Source organism: Ornithorhynchus anatinus, chromosome 12, assembly GCF_004115215.2.
Source record: "Ornithorhynchus anatinus isolate Pmale09 chromosome 12, mOrnAna1.pri.v4, whole genome shotgun sequence".
NCBI classification, from domain to species: Eukaryota; Metazoa; Chordata; class Mammalia; order Monotremata; family Ornithorhynchidae; genus Ornithorhynchus; species Ornithorhynchus anatinus.
This window is the reverse complement of record NC_041739.1, coordinates 49,622,961-49,640,184: the sequence shown is the minus strand read 5'-3', so window position 1 is coordinate 49,640,184 and position 17,224 is coordinate 49,622,961. Positions and strand designations below refer to the sequence as shown.

Here is a 17,224-nt window from a genome sequence, read left to right as displayed (position 1 = left end):
CCTTTCGCATGTGGCCACCTCCCCTCCCCTCCCTTCACCCCCCCCCCCCCTCACCCCCGCCCGCTCTCCCGGCTCCTCCCCCGTCCCTTTCCGGGCCCCCTCCCTCCGACTGACGCTTCTCCCGCCTCGGCGAGAGCAGGCTGCGAGAGAGGGCCCTCGACCGTCCCGGGCGGGGGGGGGGGGGGGGGGGCGCGCGTGGATGCCGTCGCGAGTGCGAACGCGAGTCACCCAGACGGAGACCCTCCCCCCTCGAGATTTTAAGCGACCTATTTAAAAATTTCGGCCGCCTCCACGGCCGCCCGTTAGGGGCGAACGGTGTCGGCTGGCTTCGGTTCCCCTCGGGAGCGGGGGAAGGCACGGGGGCGGGGGGACGACGACACGCTTCCGCTTTACAATTAAAAAAGGGATCTCCGTTCACTTTTTTCTCCACCCCCTCCCCGGTCCCGTCTCGCGCGCTCCGGTTGCCCGAGGGGGCGGGCCGGCGGGGAGAACGAACCGCTCCCGCCGAGACCGGGGGGGGGGGCGGCCCGCCCCGGCATTCCCGCCTCCGAGAGGGTCGGTCGAAGCCGACGTCTGGGGGAGAGCAGTCCCCGGCCGACGTCCGCCTTCCCCGTCTCTCCCCCCGCGCCCAGGGACGAGGACGATGGCGTCCGTTAAAGCGCTCACCGCGTGCCGGGCGCCGGCTCTCGTTCCGGGGCGGCGGGTCAGGACCGCACGGACCGACGTCGCCCGTGGATCCTCCCCGCCGGGGACCTCCGGGTTCCCGTCGGCGGACGGCGGCGGCGCTTCCGAGACCGGGGGGGCGGAGGGGGGCCCGGAGGAGGCCCGCGGGAAGGACGTCTCCCGGGCCGCCCTGGCTTTTAGAGGCGGCGGGGGGGGGACCGATACCCGCCCCCGGTGACGGGGGCCGCGATACGCCGGGAGGGAAGGAAACTCGAAAAGACCCGGGGTTTAAGGGACAGCTGCCTCCTCCGGGACGGGACGGTGTCGGGGTCTCCGCGGCCAGCGGAATCCTGCTGCGGGGGTGGCGCTTCGTGGGTCCCCTCGGGGTGTTGGCGTGCGTTTGTGTGCGCGCGCGCGTCCCCCCCCCCCCCCCAAACCGGTGGTGCCCCTAAAATCACCGGCCCTGGGAGCGTCAGCTTCGCGCGGAGCGCCTGATTGCCGGGGACGGTCTGAACCTCTCAAAACACTAGGTGGGCAAGATGGCGGTTCCTTTTCCCCCCGGTGCCTCGGACGCGAATCGCGCCTCTCCCTCGGGCCCTCAGCGAGAGCCGGCCGAACCGTCCGGTCCCATCCTCTCCCCGTCAGCTCCACGGAGAATGGCCCTGGGAATCAGCGGAGGCCGTCGAAAGGATTCCTGGATCCCGACTGATTTTTCTGCACACGTGGGCCGCCCCCGCGCCCCCCCCCCCCCCGCCCCCCGCCCCCGGCCGTCAGGTCACTTCTTAATCGTTATCTTATTTTTGAATTTGAAGCTGGGTGTCTCTTGTGGGGTTTTTTGGGGTTTGGTTTTTTTTTTTTTTTTTTTTAACACGTCTTGAAAACAGAAACCAGCCGCCGTTAGCGTGGTGGCCAGGACGCGGCCGACGGTTACCAGCTCATGGGAATTTGGGAAAAATGGCCAATCGGACGCCGTTTTAAACACCGCGGAGCTCTTTTAGGGGTGAGGAGGAGGACTCCGTTGCGTTGGTGGAAGGTGACGGTTCCAGAAACGGACTCTTTCCGTCGTTTGAAGCGAGTAGGCGGTGGAAGGGGCAGCGTCGTCGAGTCCTTCTGTAAATCTGAATGAAACGGCGGGTCGCTCCCAGCGTCCGGGGGATTTTCGAGCGATCCGGGCGGCCGGCCTTTCGCGCGGATGCCGGGTTTCGGATTTTCATCCCGATCAGATTTTGGACCCGTTTTTAAATCTTGGGAATTTTGAACTGCCTCCCGTTTCCAGAACAGCTGAGGTCTTTTCTGACGGTATCCGTTACCGCGCTTAAATCCGTGGGAGGCCGCCAGGCGCCTCGGTAGACACGGGCTAATCGGGTCGGACGCGGTCCCTGCCCCGCGGGGGGGGGGGGCTCGTGGTCCCGGTTCCCATTTTACCCGCGGGGCGACGGAAGCCCGGGCAAGCGACGTGGTCCGCTCGGGGTCGCCCCGCAGACGGACGGCGGAGCCGGGGTTAGGGCCGCGCTCCCTCCACCGGGCCGCGCCGCTTCCCGGCCGCCTCGGAAAGACCCTCTCGCCGTCTCCGTTGACGGCCGTGGGGGGTCCGCGTCGGCAGATCCCAGGTGGTCGTGTAGAGAGAGCCGTCGGGGAAATAGATGCTTCCTGCCCGTCGCGGCCTCACGGCGGCCTTTTCTTCTCCTCCTTCGGTCTTTTGACGGCTCTCGGCGTTCGCGATTACGAACCGGCGGATCCGCCTCCTCCCTCATCCCGTGGGACGCGGAGGGGCGTGTCTGAGGGTCAGAGGGAGAGGGCCTGGGAGCCGGAGGGCTTGGGTTCTAATCCCGACCCCACCCCTCCTCGGCTTCTCCGCGTCGCTTCTCTGGGCCCCGGTTACTCCGTCTGTAAAACGGGGCGGAAGACCGTGTCCGGCCCCGTCGGCTCGTCTCCCGCCGCTTAGGGAGACAGCGTGGCCCAGTGGATAGAGCGGGGGCCCGGGCGGCAGAAGGACCCGCCCGCCGGGACCTCGGGCAAGTCGACCTCTCCGCGCCTCCGTCACCTCATCTGTGAAATGGGGATTAAGCGGGACGGGGACCGTGTCCAACCCGATCGGCTCATACGTGCCGCGGCGGTTGAATCGCGGCGGCGTCGACGACACCCAAGAGAACCACGTGCCGGAGAGACTTCTGAAGCGGTCGGCGGGCCGGAGCCCCGCGTGTCCGCGAGTGGGGTTCGTTCAACCACCCGCCCGCAGTTTGGGGAGAAATTTCCGAGCGTGAGATCCGGGCTGCGACGGCCACCGGGAGCCTCCGCTCGCCCGCCTCTGCTTTCACGGGGAGGCGGATCGGGTTTGATCCTCCTGGGGGGGGGGGGGGGGTCACCGGAGGAGGACACGGTGTGGCCTTTGGGGGCGTCAGCCTCACCCCGGACGGAGCCGACGCCCCCCCCAGCTCCCCGTTCTCCACTCTCGACCCCAAACTCCTAACACCCACCTGCCGCCGTCGCTGGGGAAAGCAAAGCTGTGCGATGGGACTGTTGGCAGTGGGGAATTTTGTGACTCCTTATGAGACTACGCTGCGCGCCTGCTGAATCCCCCCAGATGTTTTACCGGGACGGGTGTAGGGGCCGGGAGCGTGTGCGCCAAAACCATCGGTACCCGGTTGCCTGAGGTTCTCCGCCCATCACCACGTGACGCCTCGGTGCGTTCAGTTGTATCTTGGAATAAACGTCGCCGTGTACTAGCCTCGAAGCCGCATTCTCGCGTCTTAAGGTTTTAACTCTTAGGTCAGCGGAGCCGACGAGGCGGACCGGCCGGGGTTGCGATCCCCCCCCCGGCTCCGGAAGACAACGGGAAGTCGTTCGGACCGAACGAGGCGGGGGCGGTCCGTACCCGGGGCTCGCTTTCGGACGCTCGGCTCTGCCGTCTCCGAAGCCGCACCGGAGGTTGGTTGCGAGCTTCCCCCCCGCCCCGGGGCCGAAGGTACGACGGAAGGGCAGCGCTGCCTAGCGGGAAGAGCATTTCCTCCGCCCGTCTGCCGTGGGACCCCGGGTGAGTCATTTCGCTTCTCTGTGCCTCAGCTACCTCACCTGTAAAATGGGGATCGAGACCGCGAGCCCCGCGGGGGACAAGGGACCGTGTCCGACCCCCTCGGCTCGGATCGACCCCGGTATCACGGTCGTATAATTACGGCACGGTACAGAGTAAGCGCTTGGGAGATACCGTCACCATCATCGGGGCTGGCAGTCAGAGGATCTGGGTTCTAACCTCAGCTCCGCCACTCGTCCGCCGGCCGGGCGGGGAACGCGCGGGTTTACGCTGTCCTCTCCCAAGCGCCTCGTACGGCGCCCTGCCCCCACCGAGCGCTCGATAAGTACGACCGACCTCGGGCAAGCCGCTTCATTTCTCTCGACTTCCGTTCCCTCAGCTGTAAAATGAGGATCGAGGCCGAGCCCCTTTTGGGACGGGGACTCTGTCCAACCTATCTTTCCTCTACCCCGATGCTGGGTACGCAGCAAGCCCTTTAGCAGATAAATACCCTCAAAAAAAGAAAAAAAAAGGTTTCTCTAGTAGAGAATCCAACAACAATAACGATCGCCGATGATGATCACGGCATCTGTTCGGCGCTTACTGCGTGCCAGACGCTGAACTGAGCAGCGGGGAAGCCAGGTGGCTGGCTCGGAGTCACCAGCGGGGAAGAGGTGATGCGCCCCAAGACCCCGCCACGGAGGCTCCCTTACACCATCCTGGCTCCCGGGTGCTCTCTCCCGCCGGGCGGAGGGAAGGTCCGGGGCGGGTCCGGGGCCGCCCCCGCCAGCGGGTGGCCGGACGGGGCGATCCAAGGGTGAGCGGGCCCGGGAGGAGGCGACCCGCGTCCTCTCACGAGCGGACACGGCCGAGGGGAGCCGGGGGGGGGGATCGACCTCGGGACCTCGGCGGCGGCCCGGGGGGGGGGCTCGTGCGGCAGGAAATCCCCGACCATCCCGGGACCGCTCTGTTTATTGCCCGGATTTGGGTAGCCGGCGGGGGGGGCGAAGAGGGGCTGGGGAGAACGCGAGGGGCCGCGGGCGAGGGGGGAGCGCGGGTCGCTAAGACCGAAAGCCGTCCGGCGGCGGGAGGGAAGGGAGAACGGCGTCCCCCTCCGTGCCGCTCCCGGAACCGCGGCGCCGGTCCGGCCCGGTCCCTCAGAACTTCAGGACGCAGCGGATGCTTCGGGGAAGGAGACGACGGGGACGGGAAGCGGAAGGTTAGCGACTCGATCCCGGTTCTCCCTCTCTCCCCCTCCCGATCGTTCCCGTCCACTGGATCGGCAGCCTCGGGGGGGGGGGGGGGGGGGGGGGGGGCACGGGTCCCCTCCGACCGCGGTAGATCCTAAGCGCCTTAAGGGCGGGGCTCGCGTAGGTCGCTAAACCCTCCCCGGCGCTCAGCCCGCTGCCCGTCGCTTCCCGGACTTAGGTCTCGGGGCCCTCGCCCGGAACGCCCCGTCGGACGGAAGGCCCCCGCTCACCACTTTCCCGAGCGCATCAGCTCGAAGGCCTCGTTGATTTGGTCGAAGGGCAGCGTGTGAGTGACGAATTCGTCCACCTGGATCTTCTTGGCCATGTAGTCGTCCACCAGCTTGGGGACGCTCTCCACGCTCTTCCACCCTGAAAGAAACCCGGGGGGCGGGGGATGAAGAAGCCGCCGGGGGTCCGGCCCGCCGAAGCGGCGGGGCGCAGGGGACGGAGCCCGGGTTCGGGGGTCGGGGGTCGCGGGTTCTAATCCCGGCTCCCCCGCTTGTCGGCTGTGTGACTTCGGGCAAGTCGCTTCACTCCTCTGTGCCTCAGTGACCTCATCTGGAAAACGGGGACGAAGACCGCGAGCCCCCCGTGGGACGGCCCGATAACCCCGTATCTACCCCGGCGCTCGGCACGCGGCAGGCGCTTAACGGATACCACTGTCACCGTCGTCGTCACAATCCCGGCTCCGCCGCACGTCCGCTGGGCGACCCCTCATCCGTAAAAGGGGGGTCGGACGCCCGTCCTCTGCCTCCCCCTCCTCCTCCGGAGGAAGCCCTTCCCAAACCCGCTCTCGCCGTCGCCCCGACGGTCCCCGCCCGGCCCCGCGGACCCCGCGGCGGCCCGTCACCTCCGAAGGCGGTGCCTTTCCAGGTGCGGCCGGTGACCAGCTGGAAGGGGCGCGTGGCGATCTCCTGGCCGGACGCCGCCACCCCGACGATGACGCTGACCCCCCAGCCTTTGTGGCAGGCCTCCAGGGCGGCTCTCTGGGGGCGGGCGACACAGAACCCCGACCGTGACCCGGCCCGCTCGCCCCGGGACCCCCCGCAAGCCGGGGGATCTTCTGCCTCGACCGTCTCCTTCCTCCGGCCGGGGCCTGGCCCTCGACGGAATCCACCACCCCGGCGGCTAAGGAGGGCGGGCGGCAAGCCGCCCGCTCCCCAAACTGTCCCTCCGAAGGGCCAGGGGGCCGCGGCGCCCCGCGCCCCGGCCCCTTCCCCCCCCCCCCCCCGCCCCCCACCTTGAAAGCCTCTCGCGGGGCGGGGGGCCGGCCACCCCGGGCCCGGCCCCCGCGCCTTTCCCGCACGGGTCCCGGGACCCCGGCTTCGCAGGGGAGGGTCCTCGGACCGGCCGGGGAGGGGTCCCGGGGGGGGCAGATCCTCGGTCGGGGCTCGGCCTCGGGCCGGGGTCCCCCGCGCCCCCGCGTCCCGCCCCCCCCCGGGCCGGCCGGCACGCACCATGACGCCGACGTTGCCGACGCACTCGAAGGAGAAGTCCACGCCTCCGTCGGTCAGGTCGACCAGCACCTCCTGGATGGGCTGGGTGAAGTCCTGGGGGCTGAGGCACTCGGTGGCGCCGAACTCCTCGGCCTTGGCGAACCTGTCCCTGTTGACGTCCACGCCGACGATGCGGGCCGCCCCGGCCGCCCGGCACCCCATGATGACCGCCAGGCCACGCCCCCCAGGCCGAAGACGGCGCAGGTCGAGCCGGGTTCCACCTGGAGAGGGGCGGACACGGACGCCGGGCCGTCGAGGCGGGGCCCGGGAGCTCCCCGTCGCGGGTCCGGCCCCGGGGGCAGGCGGAGGGAGGCCCGGGGCCCCGGGCCGGCCTCACCTTGGCCGTGTTGACGGCCGCCCCGTAGCCGGTGGACACGCCGCAGCCCAGCAGGCAGACCCTGTCCGGGGGGGCCGAGGGGTCGACCTTGGCCACGGAGATGTCGGCCACCACGGTGTACTCGGCGAACGTGCTGGTCCCCATGAAGTGGAAGAGCGGGCGGCCCCGGCAGCTGAACCTGCCGCTGCCGTCCGGCATCAGCCCCCGGCCCTGGGTCAGCCTGCGGGACGGCGGGAGGGGCCGGCGTCACCTTCCCCGGCGGCCCCCACGGCCCCGCCCCGCCCGGGGCCTTCCCGGCGACTCCCGGAGGGGCGGCCGAGACCCTCCCGGCTCGGCTCGTTCCGGGCGGGGAACGGGGTCCCGCTGCGTTTCCCCCGGTGCCCTCGCCCGGCGGGCGCTCGGCAGAGGCCGACCGACCGGGCGACCGACGGCGGCGGGAAAGGTGACTCCGGACCGCGGGACGGACCTGATCTTCTGGCACAGGTTGGTTTTCGGGCTGCGGCAGAACTTGCAGTCCCCGCACTGCGGGACGTACAGCGGGATCACGGCGTCACCTGGGAGACGGAGGGGGAAAGATCCGGCGGGGGCCCGCCGACACCCCTACCCGCCCGGCTTCGAGCGGGGGGGGCGGACGGGGATCGGTCCGGCCCCCACGGCCGCCGAGACGACACCCGGGGTTTCCCGATTCTGACCGGAAACGCTCAGAGCGGGGAGAGCCGGGGGTTACCCCCCGTGAGGTCCGAAACGCATCCGGAGGGCACGCGGGTTTGGGTGGGGCTCCGCGGAGGATTCCGATCCCAATCCGTGCCGATTAAAGAATCCGATTTCGACCCCCTCTCCCTGCCTCCATAAGGGTAACGATGAAAACGGTGGCGTTGGTGAAGCGCGGTCCCGCACGGGGCTCGCGGTCGGAGTCCCCGTTTTCCAGAGGCGGGGACTGGGGCCCGGCCAAGTGACCTGCCCGAGGTCACCCAGCAGACGAGGGGCGGAGCCGGGATCGGGCCCCCCCCGACCGGGCCCCCACGCCGCGTAGGATCCCCGGTGTCTGAGGGCCGGGAGGGGGAGTCGCCTCTCGCGCCGGCGGCCGGCCCAGGGCCGACGGCCCTCTCCGTCCGCCTCGTCGGCTGCGCCTCCGCCGCGGCGCCGAGCGCAGCGAGGACGCCGGGGGGGGGGGGGGGGGGGCGGGGGCGTCGCCCGTCTTAATAAAGATCACGACGATGATAACCGCGGTACCCGTTGAGCACCTACCTACTCCGTGCCGGGCACCGTACCAAGCGCCGGGGGGGGACGGAAGCGGACGGGGTTGGACACGGTCCCCGTCCCGCACGGGGCTCGCGCTCTCAATCCCCGTTTTCCAGATGAGGGAACTGAGGCCCGGAGGAGCGAAGCGACTCGCCCCCGATGGACGACGCCACGTCGCTCGGCCGGCCCCGGCCGGGCAGAGGCGGGGGGTGGAGCCCGGGGCAGCCGGGCAGAGGTGCCGCCCCCGGCAAAGAGGAGACGAGCGGAGCCGGCGGGGGGGAGGGGGGGGAGGGGGGGGGCCCGGCCGCACGCCCACCTGCTTTGAACTTGGTCACCCCCTCGCCGACGCTCTCGACGACGCCGGCGCCCTCGTGGCCCAGGATGACGGGAAAGCGGCCCTCCGGATCCGCGCCGCTCAGCGTGTAGGCGTCCGTGTGGCAGACGGCCGTGGCCGCGATCTGGCGCGCGCGGAGGGGGAGGCCGCCACGGTGACGCCCGCTCCGGCCCGCCGGCGCCCTACGCTGCCCGACCCCGCCTCCCGCCGAACCGCGCCCTCCCAAGCGCTTGGCACGGGGCCGGGCACGCGGTCGGCGCCCGGTGAAGACTCCGGGAGTCTCCGCCGACCTCCCTCGCCGCCCGGGCGGCTGAGACCCTTCCCGCGGCCCGGGGCGCGGGTGACGTCGGCCGGAGGGAGGAAGCCGCTCCGGACCCGCGGGCCCGGGGCCGCTCGCTCTGCGGCCGGCGCCTGCCGTTTTCTGTCGTCCGTTAAGCGCCGGGCACCGTGCTAAGCACCGGGGCAGATCCACGCCAACGAGGACGGACGCGGTCCACGCCCCGCCCGGGGCTCGCGGTCTTAACGCCCGTTCTACAGCCGAGGAGGCTGAGGCGCCTTCGGCCGCGGGGGGCCCGCGGGCTTCGGGGAGCCGCCGCTGCGGGGAGGAGGGACGTTACCTTAATGCGGACCTCGTGAGCCTTCGGGGGGGCCACCTCCACCTCCTCCAGAGACAGCGGCTTCCCGGCTTCCCAGGCCACGGCGGCTCTGCACTTTATGACCTGGAGCGGGAGGGGGGACCGGCCGTCGCCCCCCGCGTCGCGGACCCCTCCCCGTTTTACAGACGGGGGAGCCGAGGCCCGGAGAAGCGAGGCCGCTCGCCCGCGCGGCAGGCCGGGGGGCGGGGCGGGGATCGGAACCCAGGTCCCCCGGCCCCCCCCCCGCCGGGCCGCCGCGCCGCTCCCGTCCGTCGGTCGGTTTCCGTCCGTCAAGGGCGCGGTGGGTTTTATCGGGCGGCTCCTGGGTGCCCGGCGGCGGGCCGGGCCCCGAGCGCTCGGTACCTTCAGTCGACGGGCCGACCGACTCCAGTCCCGGCTCCGTCGCCGGCCTGCTGCGGCGTCACTGGGGGCCGGCCTCCCGACTGCCCCGGGGCCTCGCTTTCCCCATCTGAAGGACGGGGATTGAATACTCCTCCTCCCCCCCGATCCGATCGGGTCGGGTATCCCCCCCGGTGCCCGGCACGGGGGTCGGCGGGCAGCGGGCGCTTAACGAACGCCGCCGTTTTGTAAACGGGGCCTCGGTTCCCTCATCTGTAGAATGGGGATCGAGACCGTGAGCCCCACCGTGGGACAACCCGATCACCTCGTCTCTCCCCCAGCGCTCGGCACGGAGGGGGCGCTTCGCGGATACCATCGTCCTCCTCCTCCTCCTCATCAATGACTGCGGCAGCTGTGAAGCCCTTAGCGGGTACCAAGCCCCGCACGGAGCACCGGAGCAGATACGCTCGTTCGTTCATTCAACGGGATCCATCGGGCGCTCAGCGCGCGCAGGGCGCCGTACTAAGCGCTTGGAACGGACGAATCGGCCGCAGACGGCGACGGCCCCTGCCCTCCGACGGGCTCGCGGTCTAATCGGGGGAGCTGATCGGGACCCGCGGGGAGCTCCCGGTCCACGTAGGAGGGAGAAGAGGTCCCGGACCCCCATTCCGCGGACGAGGGAACCGCGGCCCGGGGAAGTGAAGTCGCTTCCCCGAGCTCGCGCGGCGGAGCCGGCATTCGAACCCACGACCTCCGACTCCCAAACCCGGGCTCTCTCCACTGAGCCGCGCCGCTTAATAATAGAGTTGCTCCCGGACAGAGGCTCCGGGTTGTTTCTGGACTTGCGGCCGGAGCCGACAAGCCTCCCAGGAGAGGACTGGGCTCACCAGCGTGGCTCGGTGGGAGAGAGCCCGGGCTTGGGAGTCAGAGGTCGCGGGTTCGAATCCCGGCCCCGCCCCTGGCCGGCTGTGTGACCGTGGGCGAGTCGCTTCGCTTCTCCGGGCCTCGGTTCCCTCATCTGTAAAATGGGGATGAAGACCGCGAGCCTCACGCGGGACGACCCGATGACCCCGTATCTCCCCCGGCGCTTAGAACGGCGCCCGGCACGTAGCGAGCGCTTAACGGATACCAGCGTTATCGTTGTTATCCCTAAGGTGGTGGTATCCGTTAAGCGCTCAACCTCGCCGGGGAAACACACGGGCCTGTTCCCGCACGCCTCACCGGAGGCAATAACCTCTCCCGGAGCCGGGAAACGAACTGGGCAGGCAGAGACCCCGGCCCCCGGCCCTTTCCGGGGGCTGATTTACGCTGCAGCGGCCGGGGCGGGGGGGCGCTCAGACCACTCCCCCCCGCTTAACCGTTCCCGCTCTTCCCGGTGACGGCGCCCAGGCCGCCCCCCCCCACCCCCCCTTATAACGGTACGATCGCGGGGTTCGTTAAGCGCTCAGTACGCGCCAAGCACTTGATGCCCGAGAAGCGGCGCGCGCGGATCGCGATCGGAAAGAGTGGGCTGCGAGCGGAAAGAGCACCGGGGAGACGGAGGAGCTGGGTTCTAATCCCGTCTCCCCCCCACCGTCCGCCGGGCGACCCTGGGCGAGTCACTTCGTTTCTCTGGGCCTCCGTTCCCTCACCTGTAAAATGGGGTTTAAGACTTTAAGCCCCACGTGGGACAGGGACGGTGTCCAACCTCATTAGACTGTAACTACCCCAACGCTTGGTTCAGTACCCGGCACGTAGTAAATGCTTAACGGGTAGCATTCAGAAAAAAAAAAAAAAAAGCAAAGCATCGCGCTCCACAACGGGGCACACAACCGCAGAATCACACAGGTCCCACAAGGGGATCCCAGTCGAAGGGGATGGGAGAGCAGGGCCGGCATTTTATCCCCGGTCGAGGCGACCGAGGCCCAGAGAGGCGATTCGCCCGAGGTCACGCGACAGACGGGCGGCGAAGCCGGAACCAGAACCCAGGTCCCCCGGCCCCCGGGGGCCCGGGATCCGCCGGTCACCGCAGACGGGACCCCGGGCCGGAGGGGGGCCGCCGCGGGAACGCGCTTCCCCGTTCGCTCGGAAAACTTAACTCTCCGGGCAACGACAGAGGAAAGACAACCCTTCTCCGAAGCCCCGCCGTTTTGGGGAACGGGCCGTGGCCCGCCGGTCATTCAGTTATTCAGTCGATCGTCTACTGAGCGCTTACTGCGGGCAGGGCACTGTCCTAGGCGCCTGGGAGAGGACAGCACAACACCACGTAGCACGCTCCCTGCCCCCGACGATGCCGGCGTCGCCCGTCCGGATTTGGGGGCGAGGACGGGGTCGGGACGCTCCCGGGCGCTCGCCCAACGGGGAGCCGGCCCCCGCCGGCCCCGGGACCGAGTCCAGCCGGCCGACGCGACCGACCGGGGCGAGCGGCGAAGCCCGCGGCGTTCGCCAATCCCGCCCCCCGTCCCCCGTCGGCCCGCCTCTTCTCCCCCCCCTTGTTTTTTTCCCACTGGCACGAGGCACTTACCGTGCGCCAGGGACCGTACTGAGCGCTCGGGGTAGGAGACCCAGGATAGTCGGGTTGGACACGGTCCCTGTCCCGCATCGGGCTCAAAGTCTCAATCCCCGCCTGACGGGCGACCGTGACCGAGCCACGGAGAAACGGAGCGGCCCGCCCAGGTCGAGGCGGCGGGCAACAGACGGGGTGGGCATTAGAACCCGTGCCCTCCTGGGGCCCGGGCTCTCGCCACTAGGCCGCATCCGCACCGGGAAGGGCGGCCGGGGGAGGAGGAGGAGGGCACGAGCTCAGGGTCGACGGGCACGGGGGGGAGGGAGGCAGCGAAGCTCACTCACACGCAACCCTCGTCAATCGCGGTGCCGAGAACCGAGGTGGGGGGCTCGGCAAGGGGCCGGGTCTGGGAGTCAGAGGTCACGGGCCCTGATCCCGGCTCCGCCGCTTGGCTGCCGGGGGACCCGGGGCGGGTCGCCTGGCTTCTCCGGGCCGCCCTTCCCTCCTCTGTGAAACGGCGACGGAGACCGTGAGCCCCACGACGGACAACCCGATCGCCCCGTACCCACTTCGGCGCTTGGAACGGCGCCCGGCGCCCAGTAAGCGCCTAACGGGCGCCGCCGCCGCCGCCGTCATCCTCCGGGCCGCGGTCCCCTCCTCCGGAAAACGGGGATCGAGACCGCGAGCCCCCCGGGGGACGGGGACCGCGTCCGGACCCCGTCTGCTCGCGTCCCCTCCCGGTGCCGGGAACGTGGCCGGCGCTCAACGGATGCCATCGCCGTCACCGTCGATCCAGCGGGGAAGCGGAGGAGGAGGAGGCGGGAGGGGCGGCGGACGGGGCGCCGGGGCCGCTCCCTCCCCGGCTCGAGCTCTTCCCCAAGTCGGCGACCCCCTTCCGTCGCGGGGGCCGAAACAGGGCGCCCGGGGCGCCGGCCGGGGACGCCCCGTGGAGGAGGGCGGGCCGGAGGGACCCCACGGCCCGGCCTCGACCCACCGGCTCGGTCCCGGTGGTTGCGCCCAAGCGCCGGGCACGGCGCTCGGCGCCATCGAGGGCGGAGGCTCGGAGGGGGAGCGCGGGAAGACCGGGTGGGGGAAGGGGCTTGGCCCGGGGGGGGGGGGGGGGTCTCGGCTGGGGGTGCTGGGCTGGGGGGAAGGGGGGACTGGGCTGGGAGGGGGCTGGGCGAGGGGACAGTTCTAGGCCGGGGGTCTGGGCTGGGGGGGCCGGGCTGGGGGTAGGGGGCTTGGCCGGGGGGGGACAGGCCGGGGAGGGGGATCTGGGCTGGGGGGGGGGATAGGCGAGGGAGGGGGATCTTGGCTAGGGTCAAGAGAAGCAGAGAAGTCAGAGAAGCAGCTGGCTCGGCGGAAAGAGCGAGGGCTTGGGAGTCAGAGGTCACGGGTTCTAATCCCGGCTCCGCCGCCGGTCAGCCGCGTGACCTTGGCCAAGTCGCTTCACTTCTCTGGGCCTCAGTCCCCTCATCTGCCCAACGGGGATTAAAACGGTGAGCCCCACGTGGGACCGCCCGACCACCTCGTATCCCCCAGCGCTGAGAACAGCGCTCTGCACAGAGTAAGCGCTTAACAGACACCACAGTTGATTTATTTATTTTAGGGTCTGGCCTGGGGGTGGTCGGGGATCTCGGCTAGGAGCCGGGCTGGGGGGGGGGGGGGATGGGGATCTCGGCTAGGGATCTGGACTAGGGGGATGGGGATCTCGGCTAGGGGTCTGGACTGGGGGGGGGGATGGGGATCTCGGCTAGGGGCCTGGGCCGGGGGGATGGAGATCTCGGCTGGGGGGTCTGGACTGGGGGGGGGGATGGGGATCTGGGCTAGGGGTCTGGACTGGGGGGGGATGGGGATCTCGGCTAGGGGTCTGGGCCGGGGGGATGGGGATCTCGGCTGGGGGGTCTGGACTAGGGGGATGGGGATCTCGGCTGGGGGAGATGAGGATCTGGGCTAGGGGTCTGGACTGGGGGCGGGGATGGGGATCTGGGCTGGGGGTCTGGACTGGGGGGGGGATGGGGATCTCGGCTAGGGATCTGGACTGGGGGGGGGATGGGGATCTCGTCTGGGGGGTCCGGGCCGGGGGGATGGGGATCTCGGCTGGGGGGTCTGGACTAGGGGGATGGGGATCTCGGCTGGGGGGGATGAGGATCTGGGCTAGGGGTCTGGACTGGGGGGGGGGGATGGGGATCTGGGCTGGGGGTCTGGACTGGGGGGGATGGGGATCTCGGCTAGGGGTCTGGACTGGGGGGGAATGGGGATCTCGGCTGGGGGGTCTGGACTAGGGGGATGGGGATCTCGGCTGGGGGGGGATGGGGATCTGAGATAGGGGTCTGGACTGGGGGGGACGGGGATCTTAGCTAGGGATCTGGGCTGGGGGGGGGGGGGGGTCCGGGCTGGGGGGGGGCGGGAGGGCTGTGTCTAACCACTTGGTCCAGGGCTGCTCCCTCCTTCCCTCCGTCCGTCCGAGCTGTGTGTGTGTGTGTGTGTACGTGGCTGCGCTTACCTGGTTGGCCATGGTCCGGACTCCGGGGGGGCCGGACGGGACGGGACGGGACGGGACGGGGCTGCTAGAGGCCGAGGCAGCAGGCCGCAGGCCCTCCCGGCACTCCGCGCATGCGCCGCCGCCCTCCCGGCCACCACCTCCAGGGGGCGGGGCCCGGCCCCGCGGTGGGCGGGGCTTCGCTTGCGCCGGCGCAGTGGCACCGAGGCCCCACCCGGCCCGGCCCGGGGGCTGCCCCTTCGGGACCCGGATGTTGGCCTTCCCTCACACCGCCCCCCCCCATTCATTCATTCATTCATTCATTCATCCATCCATCCATCCATCCATCCATCCATCCATCCATCCATCCATCCATCCATCCATCCATCCATCCATCCATCCATCCATCCATCCATCCATCCACAGGGACTGTCTCCATAATAATAATAATAATAATGTTGGTATTCGTCAAGCGCTTACTATGTGCCGAGCACTGTTCTAAGCGCTGGAGTGGACATAGGGGAATCAGGTCGTAGACTGATTCCCGATTAGACCGGGCGCCCGTCAAACGGCAGGGACCGTCTCTATCTGTTGCCGACTTGTTCATCCCAAGCGCTCAGTACGGGGCTCGGCACATAGTAAGCGCTCAATAGATACTATTGAATGAATGAATGAATGAAAGGTTGTCCCCCGTGGGGCTCGCGGGCTTCATCCCCATTTTACAGAGGAGGGAACCGAGGCGCAGAGAAGGGAAGCGACTCGCCCACAGTCACGCGGCCGACAGGTGGCGGAGCCGGGATTCGAACTCATGAGCCCCGACTCCGAAGCCCGTGCCCTTTCCGCTGAGCCACGCTGCCCTATCTGTTACCGATCTGTTACCGATCCGCCCATTCCAAGCGCGTAGTCCAGTGCCCTGCACATAGTAAGCGCTCAACAGATACTACTGAACGAATGAATTCATTGAGCGCTTACCATGCGCAGGGCCCCGTACCCGGCGCTTGTAACATACAGCCGGGCGACAGATTGTCTCCGTCTGTCGTCTACAGAGACCGGGCCCGCCCGACAACGGGGTCACGGTCTAGGTGGGGGAGACGGACGACAAAACCCGACGGAGCGAAGCCGGCTGTCGGGCGCGGATGTCGCCGGGATGAACGGAGTCGTAGCTGTAAACGCAACGTCGGCTAGATAGATGGAGTGATAAACGATCTGTACGGATACGCACTGCGCCGCGGGGGGGGGGGGGGGCGGGGGGAAGAGCGGAGGGAGAGAGGGGGCTCCCATTCAACCTCGTGGGAATTTCGCGGCCCAGTGGCTACGGGCCGGGCCCGGGAGGCGGAAGGTCGTGGCTTCTAATCCCGGCCCCGCCGCGGCCCCGCCGCGAGGCCTCGGTCGAGTCGCGTCACTTCTCCGGGCCTCGGCGACCTCGTCCGGAGAATGGGGATCGAGGCCGTGAGCCCCACGTGGGACGGGGACCGGGGCCGACCCCGTCGGCCGGCATCCTCCCCGGTGCTTCGGTGCAGCGCTTGGCACGTAGCGAGCGCTTCGCAGATGCCACTGTCATTACGGTGATAATAAGTGACGTCCGTTTCGTTCATTTCATCGTATTTATCGAGCTCTTACTTCTGTACGAACGCTTCGGCGACAGATGGGGACCGTCGCTGCCCGACGGGCTGAGAGGGGGAGACGGACGACGGGACAGAACAAAACAAACGGTCTGGCGTCGATGCCGTCAAGATAAATAGAATCCTGGACACGTACACATCCTTAACGAGACAAACGGAGTAATAAATAATATAGACAAGTGTGCACCGCTGCTGTGGGGAGGGGAAGGGGGAAGAGCAGAGGGAGGGAGTAGGGGGAATGGGGAGGGGAGGAGGAGCGGAGGGAAAAGGAGGGCTCGGTCTGGGAAGGCCTCCTGGAGGAGGTGAGCTCTCGGTAGGGCTTTGAAGAGGGGAAGAGAGTCGGTTTGGCGGAGGTGAAGAGGGAGGGCGTTCCGGGTCCGTGGAAAATTCTACGGGTAGCAGCGGGGCTCGGTGGAAGGAGCCCGGGCTCGGGAGTCGGAGGTCATGAGTTCGACTCCCGGCTCTGCCCCTTGTCAGCTGTGTGACTGTGGGCGAGTCGCTCCGCTTCTCTGTGCCTCACTGACCACATCCGTAAAATGGGGATTAACCGGGAGCCTCACGTGGGACGACCCGATGACCCTGCATCTCCCCCGGCGCTTAGAACGGTGCTCTGCGCGTAGTGAGCGCTTAACAAATACCAACGTGATTATTACTAAAAGGATTCCAAACAGGGGCGGGGCATTCCGGGAGAGAGGCGTCCGCGCCATCGCTGTGGGTCGGAGACGACCCGACGGCTTACGACAGGCGCTCGATACGGTACTCCACACGCATTAAGCGCTCGGTAAATACCACCGACTGATCGATTAAGCCGTGGACCAGCCAGAAACGGGCAGTGCGGCCAGTGGCCCCGGGGGTGTCCCGTGGGCGGCCTCCCCCGCCGGGGTTTTCGTCCCTTTACGGTGGCGCGTGAGCCACCCAGAGCGCTCCCGGCATAGTCTGGTGGAAAGAGTAGGGGCCTGGGGGTCAGAAGGACCCGGTTGTAATCCCAACTCTACCTGCTGGCCCTGAGAAGTGAAGTGACTTGCCCGGGGTCACACAGCCGACGCGTGGCAGAGCCGAGATTAGAACCCGTGACCTTCCGATTCCCGGGCCCGTGTTCCATCCGCTACGTCGTGCTGCGGGGCGGGAACCGTCTGATGTGTCTGCCGACTCTGTCGGATCGTTATACCGTCCTCTCCCAAAGCATTTAGCACAGTGCCCTGCACGCAGGCAATACCGTCGATTGATTGATGTGTCTACCCCATCGCTCAGTACAGTGCTCGGCCCCCAGTAGGTTCTTAGTAAATACCGCGGTGATTGTTACTAGTCACTAATTACGGATCCTCTTCT

The 17,224-nt window shown here is 68.8% G+C and overlaps 1 protein-coding gene across 1 annotated transcript; it reads right to left on the bottom strand.

Annotated features, from left to right (window-relative positions):
- Window positions 1-4,627: 4,627 nt before the first annotated feature.
- On the bottom strand, window positions 4,628-14,418 carry LOC114815607 (alcohol dehydrogenase class-3-like). The gene is given in 10 exon segments (XM_029077033.1): window positions 4,628-4,855; window positions 5,154-5,292; window positions 5,774-5,909; window positions 6,381-6,598; window positions 6,601-6,640; window positions 6,757-6,976; window positions 7,223-7,310; window positions 8,315-8,456; window positions 8,950-9,051; window positions 14,298-14,418. Coding segments are annotated over 10 exon segments (1,122 nt in total). The 5' UTR covers window positions 14,310-14,418; the 3' UTR covers window positions 4,628-4,830.
- Between the last annotated feature and the right edge of the window lie 2,806 nt (window positions 14,419-17,224).